The sequence below is a fragment of the Odocoileus virginianus genome, chromosome 27 (genome assembly GCF_023699985.2).
Source record: "Odocoileus virginianus isolate 20LAN1187 ecotype Illinois chromosome 27, Ovbor_1.2, whole genome shotgun sequence".
NCBI classification, from domain to species: Eukaryota; Metazoa; Chordata; class Mammalia; order Artiodactyla; family Cervidae; genus Odocoileus; species Odocoileus virginianus.
Genome location: NC_069700.1, coordinates 16,700,764 through 16,717,157, shown reverse-complemented (window position 1 = coordinate 16,717,157; position 16,394 = coordinate 16,700,764). Strand labels below are relative to the sequence as shown.

The 16,394-nt window shown below is 40.1% G+C and overlaps 1 protein-coding gene across 4 annotated transcripts in view; it reads left to right on the top strand.

The window, feature by feature from the left end:
* LOC110150686 (cytidine monophosphate-N-acetylneuraminic acid hydroxylase) overlaps nucleotides 1–16,394 on the top strand; it is a 293,016-nt gene that overhangs the window by 247,817 nt on the left and 28,805 nt on the right. For all 4 annotated transcript variants that reach the window (XM_070456245.1, XM_070456243.1, XM_070456244.1 and 1 more), the window contains 5 exons: nucleotides 545–639; nucleotides 883–1,086; nucleotides 4,848–4,939; nucleotides 12,813–12,922; nucleotides 14,843–15,033. In XM_070456245.1, the coding sequence (XP_070312346.1) occupies nucleotides 632–639; nucleotides 883–1,086; nucleotides 4,848–4,939; nucleotides 12,813–12,922; nucleotides 14,843–15,033 (605 nt within the window). In that variant the 5' untranslated portion in view covers nucleotides 545–631. The remainder of the gene's footprint in view (nucleotides 1–544; nucleotides 640–882; nucleotides 1,087–4,847; nucleotides 4,940–12,812; nucleotides 12,923–14,842; nucleotides 15,034–16,394) is intronic.

Below are 16,394 nucleotides of genomic sequence, written 5' to 3'. Positions count from 1 at the left end.
GAATACTGGGGTGGGTTGCCATGTCCTCCTCCAGGGGATCTTCCCGACCCAGGGATTGAACCTGTGTCTCTTATGTCTCCTGCATTGGCAGTCGGGTTCTTTACCACTAGCGCCACCTGGGAAGCCCCATAACTAACACTACTGTATATTATATATGAAAGTTGTTGAGTAAGTACTAAGAGTTCTCATCACATCTTTAATTTTGTATCTATATGAGATGATGGATATGCCGTAAAAGAAAGAGAATAAATTTCAATGTTTTCTGGAAAGTAAAAAAGAAAGAAATGTTAGATTTGACCTGGGAGTGGGTGAGGGGGTGGGAGGGCTTGGAAAGGTTAACCAAGGAGCAGTGATTGAGTTACTTTTGAATCTGTAGAGTGACTCTCAGTAGGAAAAGAGAGGAGGTCCTGATGTGAACGTTTGAAGGTGAGGAGCAGTTATTGACGCTAAATATAGAATTCGGCTTCTGAAACAAACATGTTTAACGAGGAGACATCACCAACGGAAATACTGAGCTGAGTGTACATCCTCTTTCTCCACACAGACTTCTGCCTTGGGGGAGTGAATGAGCCACAGACTCTGAAGGGACTGCCATTCTTCTGAAATACCCAGGGAGAGGCAACGACAGACTATGGGCAGGCAAGTGAGGGAAGCATTACTTTCCTGGGAAGGCGGGGATAAACCCTCGACAAGTAGGATGGGCATTTAAAGGAGGGGAGAAAGTTCACCGTCAGGTGCCCCTCAGCCCGGGTACTTGGAAGGATGGCCTTTAAATAATATCTTAATAAAAAAAAAAGAGGTTTTGACCGCCATTGCCAAATGGTTCTCTCTTAAAACCTAACAATATCTCTGTTTCCTCTCAAAACGTTTGCCTTTTCACAGCATCGAACAAACAGCTGAGCTCCTCTTGCGTCTCTCCCCCACTGAAGTTGCCAGTCTCAAGGAAGGAATCAATTTTGTTCGAAATAAGAGCACTGGCAAAGATTACATCTTGTATAAGAATAAGAGCCACCTGCGAGCGTGCAAGAATATGTGCAAGCACCAAGGAGGCCTGTTCATGAAAGATATCGAGGATTTAGATGGAAGGTACCATGAGTCATTTTGCTTTTTCTCTGGTGCTGCTGCTGCTGCTGCTAAGTCGCCTCGGTCGTGTCCGACTCTGTGCGACCCCATAGACGGCAGCCCACCAGGTTCCTCCGTCCCTGGGATTCTCCAGGCAAGAGTACTGGAGTGGGTTGCCATTTCTGTCTCCATTTCTCTGGTGACCCTTAAAATTAGATTTGGCCAGAAGTGTGCTTATTGGGAAATCAAATGAAACAACTGACAAATTATTTCTCCTAGCAAATTTGTAACTTACTTGTGCACATTTAGGGTATCTCTCTGATCTCAAAACATTCTGACCTTTATTTAATTTCCCGTTCTCTCTCAAGAACTCTAATTGAAAATGGGTTCCTAGCTTGATAAACACTGACATTTCTAAGGTACGTGGGTCTGTGTATGTGAGTGAGAGGTTGGGTGTGCGTGATAGCTTTTATTTTCCAAGACTCAAGCCTCTTTTGGGTTTCCTTTCCTGCTCCCCCAGAAGTATGAGTCGGGCAGGCTCTTGTCCAAACTCTGCTGGGGAGCAGATAGACTTTCCCTTACCACCTTGCAGTGATTAAAAACCCCACATGGTAGAGCCCCAACTGTACCTGCTCTGAACAGAGGTGCTTCTGATCATTTCTTGGAAAACTGGTACCGGTACCCTCTTCCCCCATCCCTTGATTAAGACTACATGTAGATGACCTCCCTCCCCAGTTCAGGGACAATACCAGGGCAGGATTGCTGTGGATTTTTTTGTTTCATTTTGTTTTCAGTGACAGCCAAAGATATAGCAGCACACTCTGGCAGAGACAGGGAAGGTAGGGGAGAGGGGATGCTCTGTCAGTCTGATGCTCAGCACTGGCGATGAATGAGTGGCTGACCCCACTTTTCCAAGCTTCTTTTCAGCCTAACTTGACCTGGGTGCTTTTTAGCCACTCCCACATCAGACTTGTCTTCTACTGTTATTGATTTGATTTCTCAGGTCATCTGTGGGCAATTTAGTGCAGGTGGATTCAGTGGAGCTGGGTAAGTGTCTAAGAACTCCCTGCTAGAATTGTATAGATGACCGTTACCCAAGTCTAGAATATTCTTACACATGCATACAGATTTGCTTCACTACATTCTTAGTTTCAGGACCAAAACAGTGTTGACACCTGTCTCCCGCTTGGCTGCTCTGATGGGATTGCTAGATTAGTCAAACAGAAGGCATCCAGTTAAATCTACATTTCAGGTAAACAATGAATATATTTTTAGCATAGATAGGTTCCAAGTATTGTATGGGATACACTTTGAGCAGCAACTCTACTCTCGGAGATCCTCATGGTTGTTTGCTGACAGCCCTGCTTCGAGTCCCTTCCATCTTCTCAGTGAATTTAATCCAGGAAACCTCAGCCATGGCTCGTTCTGTCACTAGTGAGTTTCTACGGGCACTCTGGGACCTTGAGGTCTTCTGACTGTTGCAGTTTGGGGACTCGGCTTTTCCTCTCTCTTCAATGGGCTCTCACCATGGAGCTCACATAGCCAGCCATTGGAGGAAGTGTAGCTTTGTGATTAGCAGCCTGAGCTTTCCTCGCAATCTGTCCTGGTCAGAAGCCTGGCCCCACGACTTAATAGCCCCGTGAACATGGACAAGTTTCTTAGACTTTCTGGACCTCAGTCCTCTCCTCTGTAAACTGAAAATGAGAGTACCTATTCTCTCTGGCTGCTCAGAGGATAAAGTGATTTCAAATACATAAAACACTTAAAAACAGTATCTGTCATATGATAGGCGCTCAATAAACGTCAGTTACTTTTACGATTATTACTCTGTCATGAGCTTCTGGTATAGCTTGGGAATGAGATTATTTATAGGAATTCAGCTTGTTCTTGAATCTGGCTTGATTATCCTAACAGAGTGATTACTTTGCCCCAAACTGGCCTTTCTCTCCTTCATGCAAAGCCTTTGGAGTGATTGATCCTAGTTTCACCCTATTCTGTTGTCAGGCTAACCTGGAGCTGGCACTGGCAACTCCATCCTCACAGTAACTCACCCTGTACTCCCGCATCCATTGCTCCAAATTTGATTGCTTCTCTTTGGGTGCTCTCAATCCGCCTGAGGAATCTCTCTACAAGGAGACAGTTGAGAGTAATGAGCTACCTCTTTACCCTCCCTACCTTAGCCATTTTTCTTCTTCACACATAACCAAGATCAGCAACTCCCATAAGCTGTGATTGTCATTTTGCAAATTTAACAGCTTTTCACAACGTCTTGGTGCATGAAGCTGTCACTTTCCTCCTGTCTGCCTGCTGCCCATGAACAGTTAAGACCCTGCCATGCTTCCCATTTATTGACCTGCATGCCGAATAGCTGCATTTGGAATGTCCTCAAATTTTGAAAGGTTGTTGGCTACTCATTGATGAGAGAGTAGACGTTAAGAATAATCTTCTTTAAGTTGAAGTGTGGAGTACATTTTTTTGCCTCGTTACTAGAAAAGGGCATGAAAAATTCTTAATATAATGAAGCTTGGGAAAAGTCATGTCATTTGCTGATATAGAAGTTAAAATAGACATTGTTAGTTTAAGAAATCTGATGTTTCTGGTTTGAGACATTTGTGTTTTTTTGTTTTTTGTTTTTTTTAATCTTTAACTGCTACAAAAACTTCACTAGAAACACCACCAAGGTGGAGAGGAAATGGAACGTTTAAACCTCATTTTCTACCACCATAACGCCCTTCACAGTTTGATAAGAAATGGAAAAGAAATCACTAAGCCTCCTACTTTGCTACAATCTAGTTGTCATTCTGAAACAGGGCCACCAGAATTAGCAAATAAAAATGCAGAACACTCAATTACATTGCAGATAAATGATGAATTTCCAGTGTATGTCAAATATTGTGTGAGACATATTCTAAAATTGTTATTTATCTGAAATTCATATTTAACTGGGCATCCTGTATTTTGGCAACCATGCTCTGAAATCTTAAACCATAAGGAAGTCTTTTCTTCTCAAAAAATACAAATTCAAGTTGAACTTAGATTCAGTACACTATAATAGGGACCAAGGTTTGTAGAGTGATCGTAAATCATAGATTTGTCTTTATCACTACATTCTTTCCTCATATTGGCTTCGGTTGGATCTTAACCAGCTTAGCTTTTTTATGAGAGCTATCCCTAAAGGTGACTTTATTCTGATGGCTCTGTTGATCTCTAACATGTATTATTTCGTGATGTGCCATTTATCTTCACTGTTTTTTTAAAGAATTTTTAATAATTTATTTGTTATCATTTTTTTAATGCTGGGCCTTGGTTGCTGAGCAGGCATTCTCTAGTTGCAGGGGGTGGGGGCTGCTCTCTCATCGTGCAGGCTTCTCATTGTGGTGGCTTCTCTTGTTGTGGAACACGGACTCTAGAGCGCGTGGACTGCACATGGGCTCAGTAGTTGCAACTCCTGGGCTCTGGAGCACAGGTTCAATAGTGTGGCACACAGGCTTAGCTGCTCCTCAGCATGTGGGATCTTCCCAGATCAGAGATCGAACCTGTATCTCCTGCATTGGCACACGGATTCTTTACCACTGAACCACCAGGGAAGCCCTATCTTCACTTTTACAATTAGCTTCTGATGATTAGTCTATATTTCCTTGGATATTTGAGCTTTAATTATTAATAGTTTTCCTCTCATGAATTTTGTGTTCAATCAACTCCAGTTGTTTATAATGCATGTAAGCCCAATAAGATTAGTTTTTATTTACACCATTTCCTAAACCTAAGGACAATTTTTCTTCCAGGTCTGTTAGATGTACAAAACACAACTGGAAGTTGGATGTGAGCACCATGAAGTATATCAACCCTCCAGGCAGCTTCTGTCAAGATGAACTAGGTAAATACCTTCCATATTGATCAATGTTTTCTGCTGTCACTATTACTGGGGACCTTCTTGTCAACTTGTTTCCAGTTTCACTTGGAGCTTTGGTTACATTCTGATTTTAGCCTGTGGACATTAAGTCTTTTAAAAATAATTAACACTGAAAATTCTAAACAGAATTTCTTCAGAAGGTCCCTTGGTTCATTCACTCATTTGTTCAGTAAGTCTTTGATGAGATCATGTCAGGTGTAAACCATTGTCCTGGGTATTAACAGAAACAAAGATGGATTAAGAAAAAGTCATCCTTTGTCTGCATGACTGGACTCCCTGCTTCTGTGCTTGCTTCCTGCAGTTCATTCTGCTTATAACACCCAGATTGATATATATATTTAATTTAGTATTTATTTTGTATTGGAGTATAGTTGATTTACAATGTTGTGTTAGTTTCAAGTTGCTCAAACGTGTCTGACTTTTTGTGACCCCGTGGACTTTAGCCTGCCAGGCTCCTCTGTCCATGGAATTCTCCATACAAGAATCCTGGAGTGGGTTGCCATGCCCTCCTCCAGGGGATCCTCCCAGCTCAGAGATCGAACCCAGGTCTTCTGCATCGCAGGTGAATTCTTCACTGTCTGAGCCACCAGGGAACCCTTCAGGTATACAAGGCTGATATTTTAAAAATCAAAATTAATTCATGTCATTCTCCTGCTTAAAACTCTCCAGTGAGTTTCCTAACACACTGAAAAATATGCATCCCTTTGACCCGGCAATTCCACATCCAAGGCTATGTCCTAAGATCTTGATAATCCTTGAAATGTCAAAAGATATAGGTATGAGAATGTTCATTCATAGCAATACTATCTAAAGAGAAAAATTGAAAACAATTGAAACTTTAAAAATAATTCCACTGTGTCTTAAAAGTGATACTATTGAAGGAATTAAAATAATTAGAGATTTTTGATAGATAAAGCAAAAAGGCAGATTATAAATGTTACATATAGTATGACACAATTATGAGAAATGTATATGCATAAGCAGTGTGGATGAGGGCAGTCTTAACACTGGTTATCTGTAAGGGAGCTAAATGGAGGGCTTCCTGCCTGGACCTCCAGACTGGAAACTGTTTATACCAGCTCTACATCTTTTTCAGACTAGAATTATTGTACATGGGATAGGATACTAGGGCCACTGTTGTGATGTCTTGGTGAGACCAACTCCTAATCATTTTTTAAAGAAGGGTGTGGCCTGCCAAGGCATTCTCCCAGTTCCCAGAGCAGAGTTGTCACTGAGGTGCATGTCCTTTCCTCTTCACCCCCAAAGAGATGTGACAGCAGGTTATTCTGGGGAAAGTTGCTAATTCCTTTGACGGCAAGTACATCCTCCCCCGTCCCTCAAAAGGATAGCTGGAACCACTAGCTTCTTTTGCCAGTAAGCCCCACTCCATGTCTGTTGAGCTAGCTTAGGAAACCTGCAGACTGCTTCTTAACAAGAGCTAGTAACATGCACTATACAAATACTGTTAAGTTTATTTGGCAGAAAACAGGTAAGAAACAAAGGTTTGAAATTATTAAACTGTGTAAGTTAGAGGACAATAGACTATCAGCTTAATGAGTATGTAACCCATAAATTTATAGCTGCTTAAGGGCTTTTACAAAACTTGGAAGTCTTTTGGAATAGACCGCTAGTGGGAAGCTGCTCTTTAGCACACGGAGCTCAGCTTGGTGCTCTGTGATAACCTAGAAGGGTGGATTGGAGGTGGGGTGGGAAGGAGGGAGGGGAGATGTATATATATAGCAACAGATATATATATATATATATATATATATAGCTGATTTACTTAATTGTACAGCAGAAACTAGAATGACATTGTAAAGTCTTATTGGAAAGTCTTATTGTAAAGTTTATTGGAGTATAATTATACTCCAATAAAAAAAAGACTTTTTTTTTTAATGTATGTCTTAAATAATCCACATATCTCCCCGGTGATTTGGACCTTTGGAGCAAGAGGAAGGGATTTCCCACTCAGCAGAAAGTTGATCAAATGGAAAATAGATCGAAGGTGAAAACTGATGTAGAGGGTTTCTTGCCAGGAGTGACAGCAGGCCAGTGGAGGGCAGGTGGTAACAAGACAAACTGAAGTTTTCAGCTTTTGCCCCAGTGAGGAAATGCGGAGAGAGTGGAAAATTTTAACCGAGTCCACTTTTCAGTTCAGTGCTACCAATGTTGTAGTGATTCCCTACCACAAAAAATTATTATTTATAAATCATAGAATTGAATAATCTCAGTTCACATGAGACCAAGCCATCCTTCTCTTTCATGGGATATGATCATCATTAAAAAGGTAGAAGTCAGGAAAGTACAAGGAAGAAGATGCTCACCTATACTCCCATCACCTCAAGACAACCTCTGTTTAGGTATCTTTTCTTCCAGTTGTCACTGAGGTCCCCTTCCTCTCTCTCCCCAGCCTTCTCCTCCTTCTTTTAATTGAGATATAATTCATGTACTATAAAATTCACCCTTTTAGAGTGTGCAGCTCAATGGTTTTTAATATTTTCATATATTGTGCCATTACCACCACTCTCTAATTCCAGAACATTCTCACCATCCCCCAAAGAAACCTTATAACTATTAGCAGTCACTCCCATTCCCCTCTTCCTTCAGCCCCTGGCAATCACTAATCTATTTTATGCCTCTGTGGCTTTTTCTGTATTGAACCAAGCTGGCATAAACCCCACTTGGTCATGGCTACAATTCTTTTTTATATTGCTAAATTGTATTTGCTAATATTTGGTTAAGGATTTTTATGTCTATGTTTGTAAGGATTCCCACCCAGATGACTCAACGGTAAATAATCTGCCTGCCAATGCAGGAGACATGTGTTTGATCCCTGGGTCAGGAAGATCCCCTGGAGCAGGAAATGGCAACCTGTTGGGTCAGGAAGCTCCCCTGGAGTAGGAAATGTCAACCTGCTCCGGTATTCTTTCCTAGGCAAAAAAGAAGAGCCTGGCGGGCTGAAGTCCATGGGGTCACAAAGAGCCAGACACAACGGAGCAGCTAAACAACAGCAACAAAACTTGTCAGGAATATTGGTCTGCAGTTTTCCTTTTGTGTGATATCTTTGTCTGGTCCTGGGATCAGGGTAATAAGATTGTCCTCATAAAGTAAGTTGGGAAGTGTTCCCTCCTCTTCTATTTATTGGAAGAGTTTATGAAAGTATTGGTGTTGGTTCTTCTTTAGTCATTAGGCCAGATTCACCAGTGAAGCTATCTAGGCTTAGACTAATGTTTGTGAAGGTTTTTGTTTACTAATTAAACCCGTTATTTGTTTTGGGTCTTCTCAGGTATTCTATTTCTTCTTGTCAGTTTTGTTAATTTGAGTCTTCCTAGGAATTTCTCATTTCATCTGGGTTATCAATTTGTTGATGTATAATAATCATAATATTTCCTTGTATTCTTTTTTATTCCGTAAAGTTGATAGTAACATCCCCTTTTTCATTCTTGATTTTAGTAATTTGAGCCTTTTCTCTCTTTTATTAGTCTAGCTGAAGGTTTGAAAATTTTGTTAATCTTTTCAAAGAACATATTCCTGTTTTCATTTTTTCTTATTTTTCTAGTATCAATTCTGTTTATTTTAGCTCTAACTTTTAAATATTTCCTTTAGTTTGTTTTGTTTTTTTGTGTGTGTGTGTTTTTTCATTTATTTTTATTAGTTGGAGGCTAATTACTTTACAATATTGTGGTGGTTTTTGCCATACATTGACATGAATCAGCCATGGATTTACATGTGTTCCCCATCCCGATCCCCACTCCCGCCTCCCTCCCCATCCCATCCCTCTGGGATGCACCAGCCCTGAGCACTTGTCTCATGCATCCAACCTGTTTGTTTGGGGTTTAGTTTATGCCTCTTTTTCTAATTTCATGAGATGGAAGGTTAGGTTTTTTACTTGAGATCTTCTTTTTAATTACAGATGTGTACTGGTGTAAATTTCCTTCTATGCACTGCACTGTTTTAGCTGCATTCCATAAGTTTCAGCACGTTATATTTTCATTTTTATTTGGCTCAAAGTATTTTATAACTTCTTTTGTGATTTTCTTCTTCAGACCATTTGTATTTAGAAGTATATTGTTTATTTCTACATATTTCTGAATTTTCCAACTTTCTTCTTTTATTGGTATCTAATTTCATTTCATTGTGGTCAGGGAACATACTTTATATGACTTGAAACTTTTAAATTTATTGGCATTTGTTTTATGGTCTAACATATGGTTTGTAGTGGTTTGTGGAGATATTTCACATGTACCTGAGAAGAATGTGTATTCTGTATTTGGATCTGGTTGGTTTATAGCGTTGTTCAAATCTTCTGTTTCTTTGTTGATTTTCAGTCTAGTCCCATCTTCAGTCATCTTTTTAGGCATACTTTTATAACTAATTATAATTATGCTATATATTATTTTTGTATCCTGTTTTTGTCTTGTTAATATTACATTAGCCATAATATGTCAGATTCTATATATATATATATATATATATATAAAATTTTAAGTATGCCTACATTAAATATTAATTTATTTAGCCAGTTCTCTGCTGTTGACATTTATGCTGTTCACAGATTTTTTTTTTTTTACCTTCAAAACCTAAACTGTGATCTTTATGCTTAAGAACTTCTCTGTTTTTGGAATTGTTTTTGTAAGATAGTTGCATTACTGGCAAAAGGGTTTGACTAATCAATGTATTTTGGGGGGAGCTTCCCTGGTGGCTCAGATGGTAAAGAATCTGCCTGCAATGTGGGAGACCTGGGTTTGATCCCTGGGTCAGGAAGATCCCCTGGAGAAGGAAATGGCAACCCATTCTAGCATATTGCCTGGAGAATTCCATGGACAGAGGAGCCTAATGGGCTACAGTCCATGGGGTTGCAAAGAGTCAGACATGACTGAGCGACTTTCACACATACACCCAATTAATGTATTTATCCATATTTAACATTTTGTACACCTTAACGTAAAGATGGGCTCCACAGGGACTAATAACCTAAATGAGAAAGGTAAGACTGTAAAAGTAACAGAAGTGTAGAATATCTTTGTGACCTAGAGATTGGTGACTTCCTGACAAACAACATTTCAAAAGTACAGCTTAAAAGGCAACTCCCTGCCTACGCACACACGCAAAACCCTGGTAAATATGAATTCATCAGTACTAAAGATTTCTGGTAAATGGAGGACACAGACAAAGACATATAATAGTTTGGGTGATTATTTTTCTGTATTTACAACCAACAGGGGAATATGATCTAACATATAAGAAGAAAGAGAAAGTGGTTAATCACTCAGTCCTGTCCGATTCTTTGTGACCCCATGGACTGTAACCTGCCAGGCTCCTCTGTCCAGAGGATTTCCCAGGCAAGAATACTGGAGTGGGTTGCTATTCCCTTAAGTAAAGCAAATTGACAAGAAAGGATAGGAAGCTCAATACAAAAATAAAGAATGGATATCAACTAGCATTTTACAGAAGAATCCCCAAAGGTCAATAAGCATATGAAAATATGCTTAAATTCATTAATTATCAGAAAACTGCTAACCAAAGCAATGAGATGTTACTGTAGGGTTTTTTTATTGATAAAAATAAACCAAGGAACTGCCAAATGTTGTCAGAGATACAAAGATATAAAAATCTTCATGCATGTGGCGGAGGTGTGGCTGGTGCAGCTAGGCTAGAAAATAATCCAACCGTGACTAGTCAGAGGAGGTTTATGGACCATACACTGTGAGCCATCAGTCTCTCTTCTGTGTATGCACCAGAGAAATCTTGTTGTGGTGGAATCTGGGTCCACCATAAGGAGGGTAAATCAGTAAAATGTGGTAAACCACAGAATACTAACTTACAGTTAGAGGAAGTGGACTAGATGTACATGTGGCAACATGAAAGAATCTTAAAAACAGAGTATTGAGTGAAAAAGAGTAAGAAACAGACTGGAGACCCAGTACCATTTATATGAAGTAAAATGTACACATAAAATATAATGCATAGTTTGCACGAGCATTCAAATGATAATCCTGTAGGAAAGGAGAGAGAAATAACAATGGGAAACAGATAAAGGGAATAGTAAATAAATAAGTAAGTAAGTAGCTTTGCTTGGACTGAATATAATGTGTCATGAACTAAAAAATACGGTTAACCTCGTCCTCTTTACTTGAGGTCCTAAATGAATGAATGAGGCCATTATTCATTCATCCATTCTTTAATATGTATTTGCATTACAGCCCATTTTTTAGAATGACCCAATTTTTGTTCCCTCTAACTAGTTAATAAGCTCTCCTTTCTCCTCATACTTTACCAGCTTGAGACATTCTTAGTTTTTCAGACTTTTCTCCTTTGAATAAAAAAATAGCATCACTGTTGTTTTAAATTAAGCTTGTTCCTCATGTATGATGCTAATATATTTTCCAAACGTGTTTGCCAGTTTTTGTTGGTGGTAGAACTTTTTCATCTTACATTTGTATATATTCAGATTTTCCACTGGAATTGTTCCCATCGCTATTAAATTTAGAAGTCCTCCCTTTGTATTCTATTTTCAGGCACTCGGAAATGTCTCATTGTGTCTTTAATAAACTAGATAATAAACTAGAATACTTAAATAATCAGTTGTACAGCACCGTTGTTAGAAAGCCCTTCCTTTTTCACCCTCTCTTAGAATATTAAAGCTGTTTAATAACTGTTACTTAATAACTGGGGCTTCCCAGGTTGCAATAGTGGTAAAGAATCCACCTCCCAATGCAGGAGATGTAGGAAACATGAGTTCAGTCCCTGGGTTGGGAAGATCCCCTGGTGTAGGAAATAGCAATCCACTCCAGTATTCTTGCCTGGGAAATCCCATGGACAGAGGAGCCTGGTAGGCTACAGTTCATGGGGTCCCAAAGAGTTAGACACGACCGAGCAGCTGAGCACACACATTTCTTTTCCTGCTTTTCCTAACAGAGAACAATTCTAAAGAAGGAAAATCCTTACAAGTGGATATCAATGCAGTTTTCTGAGAATCTCCCATAATACTTTGTACTTTTGAATTGATATTTGTTATTAATAGTATATAGTCTTGTCAATACTGAGCTTTCTCTTTAACTCTTCATTCTTCGAAGATAAAATAATTGCTATAATAATATTATTATTGATTAAATGCTTTCTTTGTGCCAGGCATAGTGCTGGACACTGTTGGATCTTTATATTGTTTACTGCCTACAACAACTCTATGAAGTATGTGTCATAACTCTATTTTATGATCAGGCAACTGCAGCCCAGGATGTTGATAATAAGCAGCCCAGTCACAATCCCCACCCTGATGTTTCCAAATCCAGCACTCTTTCTATTTCATGATTTTCCAGCAACAATATAGCCTGAAAATAATAATAAAATGTATCTTTATTGTATTGTTTGCATTTTCAAGGACACGGTTTAATAACAGTGGTGATATTAAATGTCCTTTGTGTATTTCTGATTTTATTAAGAAAGCCAGTTGTTTTGTTATTAAATAAGTTGATAACTCTTATTAGGAAAATGTTAATTAATATGCTTCTACTAAATTCTTAAACAGTATTTAAAAGATATAAAAATAATAAACCACCATGTGCCCAGCACTCAACTTAAGACATAAAACATCCCTGACATACCTGAGATTCCATGAGCTCCTTAAGTGTAGTATGAATAAAAGGAATGAATGGGTGTCAGTCTTCAGCCCTCATCTCAGTAGATATTGCTTGACCTAAATTAGCATTGCTTTTTGTTTCTGATTCCCTTTGATTTTTGAACTCTGAGTACCTGAGCCATACATTTCTATTTCAGTGATGCTTTTTAAACATCATTTTGTTGTTATTAATTCAGATTCATACCCCTTTGGTTCTAGTTGTGGAAGAGAGTGAAGAAAATGAACTTTTGCTTCTAGAACTGAATCCTCCTAACCCCTGGGATTCAGAGCCCAGACCTCCTGAAGATTTGGCTTTTGGGGAAGTGCAGGTAAGGAAACATTAAATTATAATTATCTTAAAAACAAAAATAAAACTAAGATATACACACACACACACATATATGTATATTTTATATTACCTTGAATATTCTTGGATGTGGCTACTTAGGACTTAGAGTATAGTTATCCTTAACTCTTGAGCAAATTTTTTAGAAACACCCAGAACTTGGCAGGGATTATAAGGTAATATATCCAGAAAAACAACAACAACAACAACAACAACAAAGCAGAAAACCTTTTAGCAGAGGTCGCAAAAGAGAGTCATGCAAAAATATGGAAGGAATTCAGAAATTTCCCTTGATTCCAAATCACTATTAGATGAAACGACCAGTTGTCTATCTCTGCATGTTACCCTGAGATCTTCACAAACCTTGTGTACTTCCTACCTTTAAAAGAGTTTCCTCCAGAGAAAAAGCTTTGGTAGTTTGGGAGAATTAAACAATCCAAAATGAATTTTTCCGATGTATCTGGGAAGCTTGTGGAAATGGGTTGTTAACTTTTCTGAGGAAGCAAATGGGACCCTATCCAGAAGCGGCATAATCACCTGAATTTGGTTTGCTGACCTCTCTGTACTCTCTGCTTTGGCTTCTCACCCTGGAGTTTCTACCCCCTTATCTCTGCTCTGGGCGTTTTCCTTTGTCCTCCGGGTGTGCCAGACCAGAGGAAGGGAGTGAAGCCCTAATTTAGAATCCTCGAGTCTGTGCCAGTTTCTTAGTCATTGTTGATAGCCATCCTCAGAGGACCCTGACTCCCTGAGCGAGTCAGCAGGTAAGTTAGAAGAGAAAGTCTCACAAGTTCTGTTTCTCCAGGCTGCGTGGCTATGCCAGCCCGATCTCAGGTGGCCTTCGCCTGCAGCAACTCAAAGCAGGATCTCAGTTCCCCGACCAGAGATCGAAGTCAGGCTGCAGCGGCGAGAATGCCGAATCCTAGCCCCTGGACCGCGAGGGTCAGGGGCCATGGTTTGTCTGCTTTGTAGAAATAAATGTCAACAAAGAGATGGAAAGTAGTGAACCAGATAAAGTATTTATTAGGAGGAGAGATGTACATGTGAATAGATAGAGGGCTCAGAGAGAAAGAGTCACGCCATCGTGGTAGTTGAAATCACTTACATGGGGCATTTCTTTGGGGTTTCCTTCGGCCAGTCGTCTTGCTTGGCCTAGTTCTGAGCCGTGTTTGGCTCATCTCAGGGTCCTCCCATATGTGCACCTGCATCTCTTAGCCAAGGTGGATTCTAGTGAGGAGGCCTACGGGAAGGTCCACATCACTTACTAGGTGGTGGTGTCCCTCCCTATTTGACCTCTGAGTAGCCTCACTGTGCGTGTGCAGTTGGAAGGTCTCCTTGACCTTAAGAATGAAGAAGGTGTGGTCTTTTTATCTCTTATCTGGACAGGGTTCAGTTTCTCCTCCTTCCTGCTATTATCTTTGTCTTGGACTATGTGTCCACAGGGGACAGACTCCAGCTGCCCAGCCAGGGTCCACCTGTCTCCTGCCTCAAACCCACCAGGAATCATTCATCATTCATTCAGTGGCTATTTCCAGCCAGTCTGGCAATTAAATCCCCAAGTATCTGCCATCACATCTTTAACTGCCTTTCCTTGTAAATCGTGCTTTGAAGGACTGATGGCAAAAGATACTCTGCAGTGCAGACTGTAAATAAGCATTTAGGAGCTAATTTAGATAGAGTAGAATTAGATGAATCAATTGGTTTGACACCTGAAATCCACCATGAGCCTTTCTTTCCTAACAAAGCAGTGATGTGTGCCGGGAGTTGTTTTCTACCTAAAGGTCTCCACCTCACTGAACATGCTCAGGAGCAAAGTTCTCCAACGCGACTTGTCCGCTAACCAGCCCAGTTCATTGTTGCTGACGGGTGATGACTCAATACTCTGATTCTCACTGTCTTCTGACAGATAACATACCTTACTCATGCCTGCATGGACCTCAAGCTGGGGGACAAGAGGATGGTGTTTGACCCTTGGCTAACGGGTCCTGCTTTTGCCCGAGGATGGTGGTTACTACATGAGCCTCCATCTGATTGGCTGGAGAGGCTGTGCCGCGCGGACCTAATTTACATCAGTCACATGCACTCAGACCACCTGAGGTAATGAAGTCTGAGCCCTAAACTCTGAAGGAAATGCTGCAGTAATGGCATCACTGGTTTTCAGGTTCTTTTGTGATCCCTGCTCAATTTGAGGCCGATTCAGTGGGGCTGATGAGAAGAGAACTAACTTGGATAAATGTGTATGTTTGTGTAGCATAATGTTTAAAGTGTTTTCATGCTTTGGTGGTTTAGTCGCTAAGTCATGTCCGACTCCTGTGACCGCATGGACTCTAGTCTGTCAGGCTCCTCTGTTGGTGGGATTCTCCAGTCAAGAATTTGGAGTGGGTTGTGATTTCTTTCTCTAAGGGATCTTCCCAACCCAGGAATCGAACCCGGGTCTCCTGCCTTGCAGGCAGATTCTTTACCAACTGAGCTATGAGGGAAGATATTTTCATGCTTTATACCATTACAAATGCAAAAGGGGCCATTGTGGGAGGAAGACAGGAGTTACTAACCCTCCACTTCCCACCCTCAGGCTACTTGACAACAAGTCCAGGTTTAAGGATCGTGAATGTCGACTCCCTTTTTCAATTCAACTTTTATGGCAGGGACCAGTACACAGGGTGTGACTCTTCTCAGTTTTACAAGCCATATGGTTGATGTTACGGTGACTTAGTTCAGCTGTTGTAGTAAAGAGCAGCCATAAATGGGCCTCAGTCAGCCTGACTGTCTTCTAATAAATCTGATTTATGGACAATGACATGTGATTATCATAAAGTTTTCATGGGTCACCAGATAGGATTGTCCTTTTGATTTCCTTCTCATCCATTTAAAAAGGTAAAAGGCATTCATAGATTATAGCAGCAGGTCGCTGTGATTTGCCAACTCTTGGTTCATAGCACTGCAACAACAATGAGCTCCCACCTTTTGAACCCTGAGTCCACTTCATCCTTTATTGAAAACACAGCTGTGTGATGTGAAGGATAGGAACTGAAATTTCCTTAACCCAGGTCATCAACAGGAAGGAGAAAAAGGAGCTTGAATTTATAATCATCAACAGAAAGGAGAAAAAGGAGCTTGAATTTATTTATTATTTATTTATTTATATACTTTCTTTTTTTAATATTCATGTCCATTGTGGTTGATCACAGGATTTTTTTTTTTCATTTATTTTTATTAGTTGGAGGCTAATTACTTTACAATATTGTAGTGGTTTTTGTCATACTTTGACATGAATCAGCCATGGATTTACATGTATTCCCCATCCCGATCGCCCCTCCCACCTCCCTCTAATTTATAATCGTCAACGGAAAGGAGAAAGAGGAGCTTGAATTTATAAAACCATACCCATTTGCAAATGAACGGTTACCAGAAGAGATGGGGTCAGATTTCCAACCACTTGTTTCATTTTGGGGTCCTCC